Raw genomic sequence first — 19,086 nt, forward strand, 5'->3', positions numbered from 1 at the left:
AAGAGGCCAGACGTGAAATTCAGGCAAGGCTTTACTGAGGCTGGTGCTGCGGTACAAGGGAGCAAGAACAAGAAACGGGTGCCGCTGCTTGCTCCCTGGCTCCTTAAATGAGGTGAGGGTGGGGACGGATTGGTGGGGCAGATCAGGGGTTGTCTGCCCACCCCCTTGGTGGTGGTGCTGTGTGCAGGGCTCATGGAAAAGTCCCTGCCTCTGCTCGCAGCAGCTCAGAAATGGCAGTTGGTTTCTGGCTTTTTTGGTATCTTATTGTTCATAATTGCTCCCACTGCACCTGTGCAGTTATTTTCAGTCCCTTTTGGTTTCTTTGTATTTTGTTGCTCAAGGAAATATTTGTGTAGGTGCAAGCACTCTGGCGAAGGGTCCCAGGTCCCAGCCTATCAGCCTGTCTCACAGGTGGGGAGGCCAAGGGAGGCTGGAGTGGGGTCCCCTGAGCTGGTCCTCTGTCCGTAGTACCTGCGGAACTTCATCCATGGGGGACCCCCTGGCTACGCCCCATACTGTGAGGAGCGACTCAGGAGGACCTTTGTCAACGGGACACGAACACAGCCGCCCAGCTGGCTGGAGCTGCAGGTGCGGCCCCCGGGCGTGTGTGCTTGTGTGTGTGCGCGCTTGTGTCACCATACACTCCAGTGCCCTGGAAACATTCCCTGCTTTGGGATTCTGTGGTCTTTCAAGCACGCACCCTCAAGTTCTGGAGTCTCAAGCCCCTGGAACAGGAAAGCCCCCAGTGGGCAATGACTCCATCTGCTGGCTTTATAGTCAACGTGACTTGGTGGGTGTTCCTCTGTGTCTCAATGGCTTCACCTGTGACCAGGGACAGGCAATGTGCTGTGGGATGTTTAGGTCTGAGGGCTCCATCTCCAGAGGGAGCTGGGAGCCCAGAGGGAGTGAGATGTTCTGAAGTGAAAGGATTCCCACAAACTCTCCTGGGTCACTTTCAGGCCACCAAGTCCAAGAAGCCCATCATGTTGCCTGTGACGTTCATGGACGGGACCACCAAGACGCTGCTGACGGACTCGGCGACCACGGCCAAGGAGCTCTGCAATGCGCTGGCTGACAAGATCTCGCTCAAGGATCGCTTCGGGTTCTCCCTCTACATCGCCCTGTTTGATAAGGTGAGGCCAGCCCGGAAGCCCCCTCCTCCTGGCACCGCCAGGGCCGCCCACCAGCTCCCACCCCAGTGCCACCACCTACCGGCTCGAGCGCCCTTGCACGGTTACTTCCAGGGCCTCAGTTACCTCCTCCGTAAACCAGTGGGAACCCTGGTCCTGCCCCAGCTCCTTAGGGTCATGGAGGGATCCTAAGCACCTAAAGAGAAACCCAACCACACAACGGAGATTGAAGCCCAGGGCTCGCTGCACGCATAGGTGCCCAGGTGGATCCAACCCTCTGCTGATGACAGAGAAAGAGCATGGTGGAGAGAGAGCCACTGGCTCTGAGGTCCAGTTTTCCTGTTTGCAAATAGACTTATGATTCCTTATCAGGAACGGTAGTTTCTTTGCACTTGTTTTGGACCACCTAGACCTAGACTGTATGCCTCTCGGGGCACATATGGGCCTGGAGCCTTCTCTGCTGAGCCCGGCCTTGTTGTTGGTTCGTCGCTAAGTCGTGACTGACTCTGTGCGACCCCGTGGACTATGACCCACCAGGCTTCTCTGTCCATGGGATTTGCCAAGGCAAGAATACTAGAGTGGGTTGCATTTCCTTTTCTGGGGAATCTGCCATTTCCTTCTCCAGGGGATCTTCCTGACCCAGGGATCGAACCTGCATCTCTTGTGTCTCCTGCATTGGCAGATGGATTCTTTACCACTGAGCTACCAGAGAAGCTGAGCTGGGTCTGGATGTGGGTAACTTTTGCCCGCACACCCAGGATCACCACAGGCCGCAGAGATGCCTCCACCCCCCATCCTAGCAGGTCCAGTGATGGCAACATGTTTTCTGATGCCATTTCTCTCACCAACAGACACTTCTGTGTCTTCAGTGACTATGTGCCCATCAGAGTTTCACAAAAAGCTTCCATTAGGAAATAGGAATCTCTTGGTTGCTGTGCCAGCTCAGTGCCCGTGGTGGGATCCAGGGGTTCCCCTCTGCTGGTCTGCCTCCTGGGTGACCTGGGCAGACCGCTCCTTGCCCTGAGCCTTGGTTTTCCATCTGAACCAGAACAGCTGGCGCAGTTGATGGCTCCTTGCAGTCCTTCCCTGCCTGCTCACCCTTCCGCTGGGTGACCTCTAACCCTCTGCCTGCAGGTGTCCTCCCTGGGCAGTGGCAGCGACCACGTCATGGACGCTATCTCCCAGTGTGAACAGTACGCCAAGGAGCAGGGTGCCCAGGAGCGCAACGCCCCGTGGAGGCTCTTCTTCCGCAAGGAGGTCTTCACGCCCTGGCACAACCCCTCAGAAGACAATGTGGCCACTAACCTCATCTACCAGCAGGTGGTGCGAGGGGTCAAGTTTGGGGAGTACAGGTGTGAGAAGGTGAGTGAGAGCTAATTTTCTGGCTGAGCTTGCTTGCTTCTTAGTTGCCTGTTTGCTGAGTTTGGCTGAGCGTTGCTATCCCTGGCTCACCATCAGCGAGTGGGAAGGTTAGCCACACGGAGGCAGGGTGTCGTCTAGGCTCCTCTTAGATTTAACACCAGCCCCGTAGGCTGGGAAAGATGGAAGGCAGGAGGAGAAGGGGGCGACAGAGGATGAGATGGCTGGATGGCATCACGAACTCAATGGACGTGAGTCTGAGCAAACTCAGGGAGATAGTGACGGGCAGGGAAGCCTGGCAGGCTACAGTCCACAGGGTCAGACATGACTGAAGTGACTGAGCATGGCACACTGGAGCGAGGGCTTTGAAGAATAGCCTGAATCCTGCCTGTGGGAGGTGTTCCTGCCCTGCTCTAGTGACTGCGTGGCGCAGAGTACATGCTTCACAACGTGCTGTATTGTTCTTTTTTAAAAAATCTCTACCAAATCATTTTATTTACTTATTTATTTATATTGGAGTATATTTGATTTACAATATTGTGTTAGATTCAGGTTTACAGCAAAGTGATTTAGTTATACATGAACATATATTTATTCTTCTCTGGATTCTTTTCCCATATAGCTTATTAGAGAGTATTGATAGAATTCCCTGTGCTATATAGTAGATCCTTATTAATTATCTATTTTATTAATACACATAGTAGTGTATATATGTTAATCCCAACCTCCAAATTTATCCCACACTCTTTTCCTCTTTGGTAACCCAAAATTTATTTTTGGAGTCAGCATGTCTTTTTCTGTTTTGTAAATAAGTTCATTTGTATAATTTTTCTTAGATTCCACATATAAGAGATATCATATGATATGTGTCTTTCATTGACTTACTTTACTTGGTATGATAATCTCTGGGTCCATCCATGTTGCTGCAAATGGCATTATTTCATTCTTTTTAATGGTTGAATAATCTATTGTGGGGCTTTCCAGATGGCTCAGTGGTAAAGAATCCACCTGCCAAGCAGGAGACGTGTGTTCGATCCCTGGTTTGGGAAGATCCCCTGAAGAAAGAAATGGCAATCCACTGCAGTATTCTTGCCTGGGAAATCCCATGGACAGAGGATCCTGGTGGGCTATAGTCCATGGGGTTGCAAGAGTTGGACACAACTTAGCAACTAAACAGCAATATTCTTTTGTGTATATAAATATGCATGACATATTCTTGGGCTTCTCTGGTGGCTCAGATGGTAAAGAATCTGCCTGCAGTGTGGGAGACCTGAGTTCGATCCCTGGGTTGGGAAGATCCCCTGGAAAAGGGAATGGCTACCCACTCCAGTATTCTTGCCTGAAGAATTCCATGGACAGAGGAGCCTGGCTGGCTACAGTCCATGGGGTTGTAGAGAGTCAGACATGACTGAGCGACTAACGCTTTCACGACATATTCTTTATCCATTTCTCTGTTGATGAACATTTAGGTTGCTTGGCATGTCTTGGCTATTATAAACAGCGCTGCAGTGAACACTGGGGCACATATATCTTTTCAAAGTATGGGTTTCTCTGGATATATGCCCAGGAGTGAGAATGTCAGATCACATGGTAGTTCTATTTTTAGTTTTTAAAAGACCTGTCATGCTGTTTCCATAGTGTGCTGTGCTTAGTTGTTCAACAGCCATGCCAAATTTACATTCCCATCAGCAGGGTAGGAGGGTTCCCTTTTCTCCATATCCTTGCCAGCATTTATTACTTGTAGACTTTTTGAATATGGCCTTTCTGATTGGGTGTGAGGTAATACTTCACTGTAGTTTTGATTTGTGTTTCTCTGATATAATTAGTGATACTGACCATCTTTCATGTGCTTTTTGACCATCTGTATGTCTTTGGAGAAATGTCTATTTAGATCGTCTGCCCATTTTTTGATTAGGTTGTTTGTTTGCTGCTGAGTTGCATGAGTTGTTTGTACATATTAGAGATTAATTCCTTATTGGTTGCATTGTTTGCAAATATTTTCTCCCATTCTGTTATCTTTTTGTTTTGTGGGTGATTTCCTTTGCTGTGCAAAAGCATTTGAGTTTCCTACGTGTTTCTTTTTGTTTTTATTTTCACTACTCTAGGAGATGGATTGGAAAAAATATTGCTGCAATTTATGTCACAGAATGTTCTGCCTATCTTTTCCTCCAAGAGTTTTATAGTATCCAGTCTTACATCTAGGTCTTTAATCCATTTTGGGCTGATATTTGTGTATGGTGTTAGAGAGTGTTCTAATTTCATTCTTTTACATGGAGCTGTCCAGCTTTCCCAGCACCATTTATTGAAGAGACTGTCTTTTCTCCATTGTGTAGTTTTGCCTCCTTTGTCATACATTAATTGATCAGAGGTGCCTGGGTCTATTTCTGGACTTTCTATCATGTTCCATTGATCTATATTTCTACTTGTGTGCCAGTGCCATACTGTTTTGACTGTAGCTGTGTAGTAAATAGTCTGAAGTCAGAGAGCCTGATTCCTCCAGCTCCGTTTTTCTTTTTTCTCAAGATTGCTTTGGCTATTCAGGTTCTTTTGTGTCTCTATACAGATTTTAAAGGTTTTTATTTTAGTTCTGTGAAAAATGCCATTGGTGATTTGAGAGGGATTGCATTGAATCCATAGATTGCCTTGGACAGTATAGACACTTTGACAATATTGATTCTTCTAATCTAAGAACATGGTATATCTTTCCATCTGTTTTTGTCACCTTCAGTTTCTTTCATCAACATCTTACAGTTTTCAGAGTACAGGGTTTTTGCCTCCTTACATAGGTCTATTTCTAGGTATTTTATTGTTTTAGATGTGATGGTAAATGGGATTGTTTCCTTAATTTCTCTTTCTGATTTTTGTTGTTAGTGTATAGAAATGCAAGATATTTCTTCATATTAATTTTGTAGCCTGAAACTTTACCAAGTTCATTCATGAGCTCTAGTAGTTTTCTGGTAGCATCTTTAGGATTTTCCATGTACAGTAGGTCCCCTACATTTGAACGAGTTTTGTTCTGAGAGTGCATTCATGAGTCTAATTTGTTTATGTCTGACAGGTATCCAACTAACACAATCAGCTATATGGTAGTGTACTATATAGTCTTATAGTACTTTTCACACAAATAACACATAATAGACAACAAAATAAAACATTTCTAATCTTGCATGTAGTACCTTCAAAGTACAGTACAACAGCTGGCATAGAGAGGCTGGCATTGAGTAAACAGGCAAGAAGGAGGGAGAGGAGGTGGGAGATGGTAGAGCTGAAGGATCACCAGCACCAGGAGATGGAGGGCAAGCTGCAATCTCACTCATGTCTGACACTGACGGCACAGGTTCTGGCTCCTTGCTGGATTCAATTCTATCTACCCTCTTGAAAAAATGATCCAGTGATGTCTGGGTAGAAGCTCTTTTTTTCTCATCATCATGACACAGTAGCCCTGGATGGCATTCTAAACAGCAGCTGCAAGCTTTGTGCACTGTTCTGTGCTTAGGTTTTGTGCCTCAAAACTGATAGTGCCTCCTCAAATCCAGAAGATCTTGCCGTTCCCTGTGTCATGAATCTGTTTGGTTACTTCTTCCTCTTGTCTCTGTCCTTTGTCTGGGCCTCCAGTTCCATCAGGTCTTCATTAGTAAACTCCTTGTGTTGCATAGCAAGGAGTTCAACAAAGTCATCCTCTTGCAAATCTAGCTTGAAATAAAGATAATGTGCTACTGTACGCTACACAGTACTGTGCAGTAAAGTACACAGATGCACAGCCACTCGGAGAGGGTGCACACACGTGACAATGTATGCCAGATGCATGAACTGACTTATGTGCCTGGACATGCAAACACGTGTACACCTTTGAAAGTTCACAACCTGAAGGTTCGTATGTAGGGGACTTACTGTGTAGTATCATACCATATGCAGACAGTGACTATTTTACTTCTTTTTCAGTTTGGATTCCTTTTATTTCTGTTTCTTCTCTGATTGACATGGCTGCAACTTCCAAAACTACATTGAATAAAAGGGGCAAGAGTGGACATCCTTCTCTTGTTTTTGGTCTTAAAGGAAATACTTTCAGTTTTTCACCATGGTGAAGGATGTTAGATGTGGTTTTGTCATATATGGTCTTTGTTATGTTGAATTAGTTTCTCTCTATGCCCACTTTCTGGAGAGTTTTGATCACATATGGCTGTTGAATTCTGTCAAAAGCTTTTCCTGCTTGTATGAGGTTGACCGTATTGTTTTTATTCCTCAGTTTTCTGCATGTATTAGGTTGATCATATTGATTTGCCAATATTGAAGAATTTTTGCATCCCTGGGATAAATCTCACTTGATCATGGTTCATGAGCCTTTTACTGTAGTGTTCAATTTGGTTTGCTTGTATTTTGTTGAGGGTTTTTGTGTCTGTGTTCATCAGTGATTTTCTTCTTCTTGGTGATATCTTTGTCTGGTTTTGGTATCAGGGTGATGGTGGCCTCATAGAATGAGTTTGGGAGTGTTGTTTCCTCTGCAATTTTTTGAAACAGTTTCAGAAATATAGATGTCAGTCCTTCTCTAAATATTTGATAGAATTAGTCTGTGAAGGCATCTGGTCCTGGATTTTTTTGTTTGTTTGAAGTTTTTAAATCACAGTTTCAACGTCAGTACTTGTGATTGGTCTGTTTGTATTTTCTATTTCTTCTAGGTTCAGTTCTGGAAGATTGTACATCTCTAAGAATTTGTCCACTTCCTCTAGACTGTCCATTTTATTGGCATATAGTTGCTTGTAGTAGTCTCAAAATCCTTTGTATTTCACTGGTATTGTAATTTCTGCTTTTTTCATTTCCAATTTTATTGATTTGCCCCCTCTCCCTTTTTTTCTTGATGAGTCTGGTTAAAGGTTTATCAGTCTTATCTTTTTGAAGAAGCAGCTTTTAGTTTCATTAATCTTTGGGATTATTTTCTTCGTCTCTGTTTCATTTATTTCTACTGTGATATTTATGATTTTCTTCCTTCCACTAACTTTGGGCTCTGTTCTTCTTTCTCTAGTTGCTTTTGATGTAATGTTAGATTGTTTATTTGAGATTTTTCTTCTTATGTGATGTAAGATTATATTGTATGAACTTCCCTTTTGAACAGTTTTGCTGCATTCCACAGGTTTTGGATTATCATGTTTTTGTTTTCATTTGTCTCTAGGAAATTTTTGATTTCCCCTTTGATTTCTCCATTGATTATTTAGTAGCCTATTGTTTATCCTCCATGTGTCTGTGGTTTTTTTTTTTTTTTACATTTTTTTTTCTTGTTGCTGATTTCTAATTTCTTAGTTTTATGGTCAGAAAAGATGCTTGATGTGATTTCACTTTTTATTTATTAAGGCTAGCTTTATGGCCCAGCATGTGATCTACTCTGGAAAAGAATGTGCATTTGCTGCTTTTGGGTGAAATGCTTTATAAATATCCGTTAAAGAAGAGGAGCTAAAAAGCCTCTTGATGAAAGTAAAAGAGGAGAGTGAAAAAGTTGGCTTAAAGCTCAACATTCAGAAAACGAAGATCATGGCATCCAGTCCCATCACTTCATGGGAAATAGATGGGGAAAGAGTAGAAACAGTGTCAGACTTTATTTTTTTGGGCTCCAAAATCACTGCAGATGGTGAGTGCAGCCATGAAATTAAAAGGTGCTTACTCCTTGGAAAGAAAGGTATGACCAACCTATACAGCATATTCAAAAGCAGAGACATTACTTTGCCGACTAAGGTCCGTCTAGTCAAGGCTATGGTTTTTCCTGTGGTCATGTATGGATGTGAGAGTTGGACTGTGAAGAAGGCTGAGTGCCAAAGAATTGATACTTTTGAGCTGTGGTGTTGGAGAAGACTCTTGAGAGTCCCTTGGACTGCAAGGAGATCCAACCAGTCCATTCTGAAGGAGATCAACTCTGGGATTTCTTTGGAAGGAATGATGCTAAAGCTGAAACTCCAGTACTTTGGCCACCTGATGCAAAGAGTTGACTCATTGGAAAAGACTATGATGCTGGGAGGGATTGGGGGCAGGAGGAGAAGGGGACGACTGAGGATGAGATGGCTGGATGGCATCACGGACTCGATGGACACGAGTCTGAGTGAACTCTGGGAGATGGTGATGGACAGGGAGGCCTGGCGTGCTGCGATTCATGGGGTCACAAAGAGTCGGACACGACTGAGCGAGAACTGAACTGAACACCTGGTCTAATGTGTCATTTAAGACCTGTGTTTCTTTATTGATTTGCTGTCTGGATGATCTGTCCATTGACGTAAATGGGGTGTTAAGGTCCTCCACTATTAGTGTGTCACTGTCAATACATTCTTTCATGGCTGTTAGCATTTGCCCTATATACTGAGGTGCCCCTATGTTGGGTGCATATATATTTATAGTAGTTTTTTCTTGGATTGACTCCTTGGTCATTATGTAGTGTCCTCCTTTGTCTTTTATAACAGTCTTTATTTTAAAGCCTATTTTGTCTAACAGGAGTGTTACTACTCCAGCTTTCTTTTGATGCCTATTTGCATGGAATGTGTGTTTTCATCCCCTCACTTTCAGTCTGTGTATGTCCCTACATCTGAAGTGGGTTTCTCGTAGACAGAGTATACATGGGTCTTGGTTTTGTATTCATTCAGGTAGTGTATGTCTTTTGGTTGTAGCATTTGATTCATTTTCATTTAAGGTAATTACCAATATGTATGCTCTTATTGGGAGAAGGCAAAGGCACCCCACTCTAGTACTCTTGCCTGGAAAATCCCATGGATGGAGGAGCCTGGTAGGCTGCAGTCCATGGGGTCACTAAGAGTCAGACACAACTGAGTGACTTCCCTTTCACTTTTCACTTTCATGTATTGGGGAAGGAAATGGCAACCCACTCCAGTGTTCCTGCCTGGAGAATCCCAGGGACGGGGGAGCCTGGTGGGCTGCCGTCTATGGGGACACACAGAGTCGGACACGACTGAAGCGACTTAGCAGCAGCAGCATGCTTCCCAGGTGGCGATAGTGGTAAAGAACCTGTCTGCCAGTGCAGGAGATGTAAGAGACACTGGCTCAGTCTCTGGGTTGGGAAGATCCCCTGGAGGAGAGCATGGCAACCCATTCCAGTATTCTTGCCTGAAGAATCCCATGGGCAGAGGAGCTTGGCAGGCTACAGCCCATAGTGTCGCAAAGAGTTGGACACAACTGAAGTGACTTAGCACTCACTTACGCATGTTCTTACTGCCATTTTGTTAACTGTTTTGGGATTGTTTTTGTAATTCTTGCTTCTTCTCTTCCTTTTTTGTTCTCTCCTCTTGTGATTTGATGACTATATTTAGTGTTGTGTTTGGATTCCTTTTTCTTTTTTTTTGTGTATCTATTGTAGATTTTTGGTTTGTGGTTACCATGAAGTTTCAATATAGCAGTCTACATGTATCCATGATTGTTTTAAGTTGCTGGTCGCTTCATTTCAAATGCATTTCTAATATCCTGCATTTGCACCCTCTTCTCACAATTGCTGGGCTTGATACCATCTTTGTGTGTAAATGATTTCCTACATTTACTGTATGTTTGCTTTTACCAGTGAGCTTTCCCAGTCATTATTTTCTTGTTTCTAGTTGTAGACTTTTCTGTCTAGAGAAGTTTCTTTAGCATTTGTTGCAAAGTTAGTCTGGTGGTGCTGAATTCTCCTAGCTTCTACTTGTCTGTAAAGCTTTTGATTTCTCCATTGAATCTGAATGAGAGCCTTGTTGGGTATTCTTGTTTGTAGGTTTTTCCATTTCATCACTTTAAATATATTTTGCCTCTCCTTTCTGGCCTGAAGAGTTTCTGCTGAAAAATCAGCTAATAACATTATGGGTATTCCTAAGCTGCTTTTCCCTTGTTGCTTTTAATATTTTCTTTTTGTCTTCAGTTTTTGTCAGTATATTAATATGTATCAGCATGTTCTCCCTTGAATTTATCCTGTATGGGAGTTTTTGCTTCCTGGACTTGGGTGGCTGTTTCCTTTCCTGTGTTTGGGAAGTTTCCACCTGTTATCTCTCCAAATATATTCTCAGCCCTTTCTCTCCCTTTTCTTCTGTGACCTGTATAACGTGAATGTTAGTGTGTTTAATGTTTTCTTAGAGGTCTCTTAAACTGTCCTCATTTCATTTTTTTCCTTTATTCTTTCTGTTCTATGGCAGTGATTTTCACCTTTGTGTCTCCTGGCTCACTTATCCTTTCTTCTGCTTCATTCTATCTTTCCTCCTAGTGTATTTTTCATTTCAGTTATTGTTCACCTCTAATTTTCTTTAAATTTTCTAGCCCTTTGTTAAACATTTATTTCATCTTCTCCATCTGTGCCTTCATTCTTTTTCTGAGATCTTTGATCATCTTTACCATCATTACTCTGAATTTTTTTTCAGGTAGGTTGTCTGTCCCCCCTTCACTTAGTTGTTCTTCTGAGTTTATCCTGTTCCTTCATCTGGAACATAGTCTTCTGCTGTCTCAACTTGTCTTTCTGTGTTTGCAGTCCCACAGGCTGCAAGATTATAGTTCCTCTTGCTTTTGGTGTCTGCCCTCTGGTGGACAGGGCTAGTCTAAGAGGCTTGTGCAGGCCTCCTGGTGTGAAGGACTGGTGCCTGTTCACTGGTGGCCAGAGCTGGATCTTGTCCCTCTGGTGGGCAAGGCTGTGTCTAAGGGTGTATTTAAGAGATGGCTGTGGGCTCAGGAAGACTTTAAGCTGCTGTCTGCTGACGGAATGAGGCTGTGTTCCTGTCCTTTTGGTTGTTCGGCCTGGTGCATCGCAGCATTGGCGCCTTCGGCTGTTGAGTGGGGCCACATCTTGATGTCAAAATGGTGGCCTCCAGGACAACTCTATGGCAAAGAATACCCAGTCCCTCCCCTACAAGTGTACTTGTCCTCACAGTGAGCCATGGTTGTCCTCGCTACCTCCCCAGGAGACCCTCCAAGACCTGCAGGCTCCTATGGAGCTGCTACTTTGCCCTGGGTCCACATGCATGTGAAACCTTGTTTGCACCCTCTGAGACTGGAGTCTCTGTTTCTCCCAGTCCTGTAAAATTCCTGCAATTAAGCCCAGGTGGCCTTCAAAGCCTAATGCTCTGGGGGCTCCTCCTCCCTTGGTCAGACCCCCACGCTGGGGAGCCTGACATGAGACTCAGAGCTCTCTCTCCTGTGGAAAAGCTTCTGCAATGTAATTATTTTCCAGTTTGTGGTTGCCCACCCAGGATATATGGGATTGGATTTTACGGGGAATGCACCCTTCCTACTGTCTCACTGTGGCTTCTTTGTCTTTGGAAGTAGAGTATCTTTTCTGGCAGGTTCCTGTCCTTTTTTGCTGATGACTCTCCAGCAGTTAGCAGTGGTTTTGGCATTTTCATGAGAGAAGGTGAACTGTGGCCCTTTCGGTCTACCGTCTTATTCTGTGCATCCTGCTGCATTGTTCTGAATTACTCTAGAAACTTCTCTAAAGGAGTAAGAGATCCACCCATTTAGACCAGAGTTTGCAAACATGTATCCTTTTATCTCTGAGGACAGGATCGATGTGGGTGCTTTGTTTTTGATGGTTTTGTGACATTTATGGTTCTGCTGGGTGATTAGATGGAGGAATGAGGATGGAAATGAAGGGAAGTGCTGGCGGCAGCGGCAGCAATGGTGGAGGTAGTGATGGTGTAGGTCATGGTGGTGGTAAGGCTGGTGGTGGGGATAATAATGGTGGTTTTGGTGTTGGTGAACTGATAAGTGAGTGAGTGAAGTCGCTCAGTTGTGTCAGACTCTTTGCGACCTCATGGACTATAGCCTACCGGCTCCTCCATCCATGGGATTTTCCAGGCAAAGGTACTGGAGTGGGTTGCCATTTCCTTCTCCATGGTGAACTGATATTCAAGTAGAATTTATTAGTATAGCCATATCAGTTGCTAAAATTTTGAAATACTTTAAGCTGGTTGGAAAACTACTGTCTTCAAGGTGCCCAAGAGTCTTTCTCTATCGCTTCTGCTTCCAGAGCCCAAGGGAGCCCCGGGCAGGCATCTCTGGGGCTGCCATGCACCAGGCTTAGGCAGAAAAGGGGCAAATGCTTAGTGCCCACCTGGCACTCCGCAGCCTCTGCTGTATAGCCCAGTGGTTGCTCAGTACCTTGACTATCCCCAGGTAGTGTCGTGGTAGTGATGGAGGTAGTCACGGTGATACATCCACCTACTTCTGACAGTCTCATACCCAGGCCTCCTATTCTCAAGGGCAGGCCCTTCTCACCAGGCTGAGAATGTAGTGGCTGACCCAGTACCGATGGGCTGGCTGGCCCCTCTGGGTCAGCTCATGTGCCCTTGGGCATAGTCCAGCTCTGTGCTGGTGCTGAGAGGGGGATCCAGGAGCAGGCAAGGGGGACCCTGCGCTTGGGTTGCTCGTGGTTCCAGCAAGCAGACGGGATCTCCTGGTGAGTCAGGCAGAGCACAGAGTCCCCAAGGCTGGGTCTGAAAGTACAGGAGGCTTGGTGGCCTGGAACAGCTTCCCAGAGCTTGTTTTGATGAGCTCTCCACCTCCCTAGGAGGATGACCTGGCTGAACTGGCCTCCCAGCAGTACTTCGTGGACTATGGCTCCGAGATGATCCTGGAGCGCCTGCTGAACCTCGTGCCCACCTACATCCCTGACCGCGAGATCACGCCCCTGAGGACGCTGGAGAAGTGGGCCCAGCTGGCCATTGCAGCCCACAAGAAGGTCAGAGGGCTGGGGTTTTGAAGGAAGGGCTTTATGGTGACCTGGATGAGGGGTAGGGACCTGAGAAATCAAAGGGGTCACAGCTCTTACCCGACATCTGTCTGGGGGGGACAAGACGGCACCTTGACTTCCTGGCTCCCAGTGGCCTTTCTCCACTGTGCACATGGGTTCACTGGTGTTTTGTGCCCTCTACTCTGGGCTGGACACCAGGGACACAGATGGATGAAATCCAGTCCTGCGCTCTTACTGGCCCTGCGGGTCAGGAGGGTGGTTGCACATTAGAGAAGCTTCTAGGAGGTGCACCTCCTTTCTCCCCGGAAGAGCTCTGGCCCAACTTCCTGCCTGGGGAATTTGAGGTACAGGCCTTCCTCTGCCTCTTATTTGAGGCCCCAGGCCCATAACCAGCCCTGAGTAGCTCTGTTCTAAACTAACAGACCCACCCCAAGTAGGGGAGGGGGGGCCTGTTGGGGTGGGGGGACTCTGGCTGTTGGAGGGGACCCATACGCCACCCCCCAATCTCCAGTCCCTGGTTGTATAAGACCAGAATCATCTTTGCACACAAGCTGTCAAGGGCTCCAAGATCAGTGTGTCTCATCCCCTTTCCCATGCGGCCTCTTTCCTAACCCAGGAGCTCCATGTATCTCCCCCTGAGCTCTGCCTTCCCTGGTGAGCTGCCCACAGGTCTCCACCTGTATCACCTGTACCTGAATGCTCCCGGCACCCCCTCTGCTTCTAGGCTTGGCTCACCGCCAAGCACCTTCCTGTCCTCAGTGCTCCCAGAAGAGATGCATGTTCTCGCCCCGTGCCGCCCCGCCCCCCCCCCCCCCCCCGCCTCTCTCTCTGACATCGGCAACCTCCTCTTCCTCACCCCTCACTCTTGGTCAGCTGCTGAAGACCCCAGCAGCTCCAGCCTCCATCCTCACCTCGGCTCTTCTGCCTTCCCCAGGTCCTCGGTGTCCACCACCAAGGTGCATGTGACACGTGGCCTGTTCTGGGTTGGGTGCCACTGTTCATGAATTCCTTTCGTTTGGGGTGCTTGTGATATGTTGGGCACCGCAGCAGACCCTGGAGACTCAGCTGTGGGCAAAACAGGTGTGCTCTCTGCCCTCCCAGAGCCCATGACTGAGCTCACTGGGTCTCTGCTGGATGGTAGTGCCCTGGCCTGCGTGGCCCAGAGCCCTGGGCCAGACCCCTCGTATGGTGGATAGATGTGAATTAGTGTGATTATTAGGGTCAGAGGGGTAAACATATTTTATTTTGAGATAATTTCAAGCTTATGAGAAAGTTGCAGGTTAAAATAAATTAGACCTGCTGTGTACAGTATACACATCACCCAGATTCACCAGTTGTTAACACTGTCCCACTTCTGCTGTGACTTTCCCAGCACACATACCCATTATTTTTTCTGAGCTATTGGAGATTAGCTCAGATTTGAGGCACTGAGCCCCTTGTTCCTGAATACTCACAACTCCTGGTTTTTCTTTTCTTTTTTCTTATTTGGTTGCATCAGGTCTTAGTTGCAGCGTGCGGGATCTTGGTTACGTCATGTGGGTCTTGCCTTGCAGCGCATGGACTGTGGTTGTGGTGCATGGGCTCCAAAGCACACAGGCTCAGCAGTCGTGGCTTGTAGGGTTAGTTGCTCAGCGGCATGTGGGATCTTAGTTTCCTGACCAGGGATCGAACCTAAATCCCCTGCATTGCAAGGTGTATTCTTAACCGCTGGACCACCTGGGAAGTCCTGTCACAGCTCCTGGGATGGCACCACATCTGGGCCCTCTTAGTGCATGCAAATGCAACCGCTTAGGTGTTGACACACATGTGTCTTTATCCGTGCTTGTATTTATAGGTGATAAAAACCGTAAGTTCATTCTGATCACTTCAGTCCTACTTCAGTCCCACCAAGTTCTTGTTAAAATGCAGCAGGATATTTTCAGACAATAAAACATTGGTGCGTTCATTTCTTGCGGAAGTGTTGGATTGTCCCCCAGCTGCTTGCCCCCTTCAGGCTCCAACCATTCTCCACGCTGCTGTCTTCCTAACTCTCAGGTTCACCTGTCAGTTTCCACTAAATGCCCAGCCTCACAGTGTTGGGTGGCCTCACCCACAGTTCCGTATGACCTGGCTCCTGCCCACCTGTTTCCCACTCCCTCTTCTTGGTCATGTCTGGCACCGCTCCCCCACCCTTAGCCACTCATGTTCTTGTTCCCCAAACACCTCTCCTGCCTGCTGTCCTTGTGTCTCAAGGGCTCACTGCTTTTGGTGGAATCGGAGGAAGACAGAGTGATGCGGTAGCTGTGGGCTGGTGGGGTGAGGTGAGGCCGTGGTGCATACAAGGACATAGTGGTCCAGGGCCCACTTCTGGCTTTGGGGACAGGGACAGAGCTTGTGCCATGTCTTTTCTCCCCTGTCCTTGTCTATGCACCTCCAGGGGATTTATGCCCAGAGGAGAACTGATGCTCAGAAGGTCAAAGAGGATGTGGTCAACTATGCCCGCTTCAAGTGGCCCTTGCTCTTCTCCAGGTTTTATGAAGCCTACAAGTTCTCAGGTAACCCCAGCCCTCCTGCCTCCCGTCCCTCCCTCTAGGGCTCCAGCTCACAGCCAGGGGAGGGGAGTGGCCGGGGCCAGACTCCCCGGTCAGCCAGCCTTCTCGTGTGGCCACTTGGTCCCCAGGTCTGTGTGCTGAGTGGGTCCTCCCTCTCTGCAGTCCAGTAGGGCTCTGTGGCACTTAGTAGGTGCTCAGCCACACACTGGGTGGAACAACTGAGTATTGTGATCATTAAAACACCTACTGTGTACAGAATAGGGTGGCTGACCCCATGAAGTTGAGAGTGGATGCAGCCTTCACAGACCCACACGGGCCATTTGCTTAGTCATCCTTGGGCATCAGCATCGGGCACCTGCTCCATACCAGGCCCTGTGCTGGCGCTGGCTTTGCAGAACCACAAATATCAGGTTGGAGGGAACCCTTGGGGCTCAGTTAGTGTGACCCTCCCCCCTCCATATCCTACCACACTGCTCTCAGGGCCTTGTCCCAAGTCACACAGACCCACGGTAGGGACAGTGTGCAAACCCAGTTCCTTAATCCAGCACTCTCTTCCCACCGCACCTGGGGTTTTGGCTTGTGGGGAAGTTGTGTTCTCTAAGTCTCAGTTTCCCCATCTGTAAAATGGACATCAGTATACCCCACGCTGGCCATTTCCATGGTGGTTATGAGGACTGGGAAGGGCTGGGCCTGGGACTGGGCTGGCGCCCTCTCAGTGCCCCTGTCTCTGCCCCAGGCCCCAACCTCCCCAAGAACGATGTCATTGTGGCGGTCAACTGGACAGGTGTCTACTTCGTGGATGAGCAGGAGCAGGTGCTTCTGGAGCTGTCCTTCCCCGAGATCATGGCTGTGTCCAGCAGTAGGTCAGTTTAGCCCCTCACACCCCGCTTTAGTGCAGGGCAGGGACTTGTCCGGAGCTGCACAAAGGCCAGTGGCAGGGGTGGGACTCAAACGCGGGGTCCTGATTCAACACTTTCTGAAGTGAAGCGGGCAGATGGAGACACAGTCAGACAGAGCGGGAACGAGAGGGCCCCGAGGTCTTTCCTGCAGGTCATGGGGGCCTTGGAGGGAAGCCCCCGCCTCACAGAGGACATCACCAAGATGCAGAGACATGCAGTGGCCTGTTCTGCTCGCACGTGATTGAGAGCATGTGCTGTGCCCTGCAGACCCCAGGCACCTTCCTCCCAATAGGGTGGGGGGTGGGTCTTTATGGCACATTCCTGGTTGTGCTGAGATGGACTTGGGTGGTTAGAACAGTCAGGGATGGTCGAGCATGTGCAAAAAGAGCTGGCCTGACATCTGGGGGCCTGAGTAGGCCTCACCTCCATGTCCTCATCTCTCAAATGGAGGTCTTAACTTTCCTGCAATAACAGAGTAACAGTGGTGAGGAATAAATGCCACAGTTGATGGGAGTCTTTGTAAACAGAGAAGCACGGTGCGTATGGGAGCAGCGTTGGGAGTGGGTCCTGCAATGGGCTCGTCCATGCAGTGCCTCACCCCCATCCGGGGCTTGTAGGAGTGTCTCCGAGCTGTGTCTCTGACTGAGCACCTGGGATGCAGTGGTACCAAGATAATCCTTGTTCTCTTGTAGCTGCAGTTGAGAGGGGAGATGGACATCAAATAAGCCATTTTTCAAGTAGGGACCAGTGTGCTGAGGTCTGTGGGAGGGCTTCCTGGAGGAAATGGTATCTAGGCTGAGCCCTAAAGGGTGAGTAGGAATTAGACAACAAAAGGGAAGTGAACTCCCCAGGCAGGCCTCCCCAGACCATGCATGACTCTGGCCCAGCCGTGGCTGACTCAGGCTGAGCTGTGGCTCCCGGGGCCCTTTGTCACCCTGGCCGGGCCAGCCTCTCTCTGGCCACGCCACTCCTGACTGGGCTGGCCTTGGTCTCCTTCAGGGAGTGCCGTGTCTTGCTCTCGCTGGGCTGCTCTGACCTGGGCTATGCTGGACTGACCCCGACGGGGCCCTGTTCTCCGTGTTGGTCCTGCAGGGGAGCGAAGCTGGCGGCTCCCAGCTTCACGTTGGCCACCATCAAGGGGGATGAGTACACCTTCACCTCCAGCAATGCTGAGGACATCCGTGACCTGGTGGTCACCTTCCTGGAGGGGCTCCGCAAGAGGTCTAAGTATGTAGTGGCCCTGCAGGACAACCCCAACCCTGGTGAGTGGCTCCTGGCACCAGCTGCTGGTTCCCAGGTCAGGGTGTTAGGTAGATCGCATGCCCTGGCCTTGGCCTGATGTTCAAGATCTCGAGTGCCTGTTACTCTGCCTTCCCCAGACACCTGCTGTGCCAAATGGACCAACAGCTCACCTCTTGATCTGTGCCCTGTGGGAAACCTTCCTCCCCCTGATCCTAAATACTTATCACCTGCCACCTTCTCCACATGAGATCAGGGGTTCCTCCTCAGCGTTTCCAAAATACCATCTTCAAGTGATGACAGCATTAGCAACTATAAACTGTGTATCTCTGGCCGATAGGCTTTTGAGGTTCTGGGCAGAGCTCGAGAAAGAGAAGAACCCCAGCCCTGCCGTCGCGGGGAGGGGGTGGGAGGAGACCGTGACAGTCCCTGTGACAGAGCAGTGACCCGGGAAGCTCAGAGGCTATGGGAACCTGGGTAGGGGGGTGGCCCCCATGCAGCCTGGGGTTCAGGAAGGACGTTTGTGTGAGCAGAATGCTTGGGGCAGAGAGGGTCACAGAGCAGAGGCTGGAGAGCACAGGTTGGAGGCTGGGAACTGCAGATAGATCGGTTTGGCTGAAATGGGGAGGGAAGGTGGAAGGGGCAAGAAGGTGGAGCCAGAGGAAGTCAGGAAGACAGTCGCTAGCAATAGGCCTTGTGAGCCTGTCGAGGAATTTCTTTTAGGACAGTGAGGAGCCACGGAAGGCTTTCGACCAATGACTGTGTCTGTGCGGGGGGGTTGTTCCAGTGGGGAGGAGCGGCTTATAGATCATCAACCCATATAAAGGTGTTCCAACCCACCTCTGACCTCTCTGCCCCTCCTCCGATACCCGTGCGGCCCCGCCCACCTCTGCCTTCCAGCTGGCGAGGAGTCTGGCTTCCTCAGCTTCGCCAAGGGGGACCTCCTCATCCTGGACCACGACACCGGCGAACAGGTGATGAACTCGGGCTGGGCCAGCGGCATCAACGAGAGGACCAAGCAGCGTGGGGACTTCCCCACTGACTGCGTTTATGTCATGCCTACTGTCACTATGCCACCGAGGGAGATTGTGGTATGTGGCCTGGCTGGGGGGTGGTAGACGGATGGGAGGCTCCTCTGGTCCCTCCTTGTCTTATTCCCACATCGTAAAATAAGAGTGGGGGATTACTGTAGATTCATGCTGTGCAGCTTCTGTGAAGATGATCCAGGGGTCTCATGG

General features: G+C 48.5%; 1 protein-coding gene across 3 annotated transcripts in view; it reads left to right on the top strand.

Annotated features, from left to right (window-relative positions):
• The window catches only part of MYO7A (myosin VIIA), an 86,879-nt gene that overhangs the window by 51,238 nt on the left and 16,555 nt on the right, over positions 1–19,086 (top strand). For 2 of the 3 annotated variants that reach the window (XM_068988941.1, XM_068988942.1), the window contains exons 27-34: positions 469–588; positions 960–1,133; positions 2,265–2,492; positions 12,997–13,167; positions 15,596–15,713; positions 16,447–16,573; positions 17,702–17,871; positions 18,749–18,939. In XM_068988941.1, the coding sequence (XP_068845042.1) occupies positions 469–588; positions 960–1,133; positions 2,265–2,492; positions 12,997–13,167; positions 15,596–15,713; positions 16,447–16,573; positions 17,702–17,871; positions 18,749–18,939 (1,299 nt within the window). Of the gene's footprint in view, positions 1–468; positions 589–959; positions 1,134–2,264; positions 2,493–12,996; positions 13,168–15,595; positions 15,714–16,446; positions 16,574–17,608; positions 17,872–18,748; positions 18,940–19,086 lie in introns of all 3 variants that reach the window. The other variant, XM_068988940.1, reaches the window with a different exon arrangement.

Source organism: Capricornis sumatraensis, chromosome 16 (assembly GCF_032405125.1).
Source record: "Capricornis sumatraensis isolate serow.1 chromosome 16, serow.2, whole genome shotgun sequence".
NCBI classification, from domain to species: domain Eukaryota; kingdom Metazoa; phylum Chordata; class Mammalia; order Artiodactyla; family Bovidae; genus Capricornis; species Capricornis sumatraensis.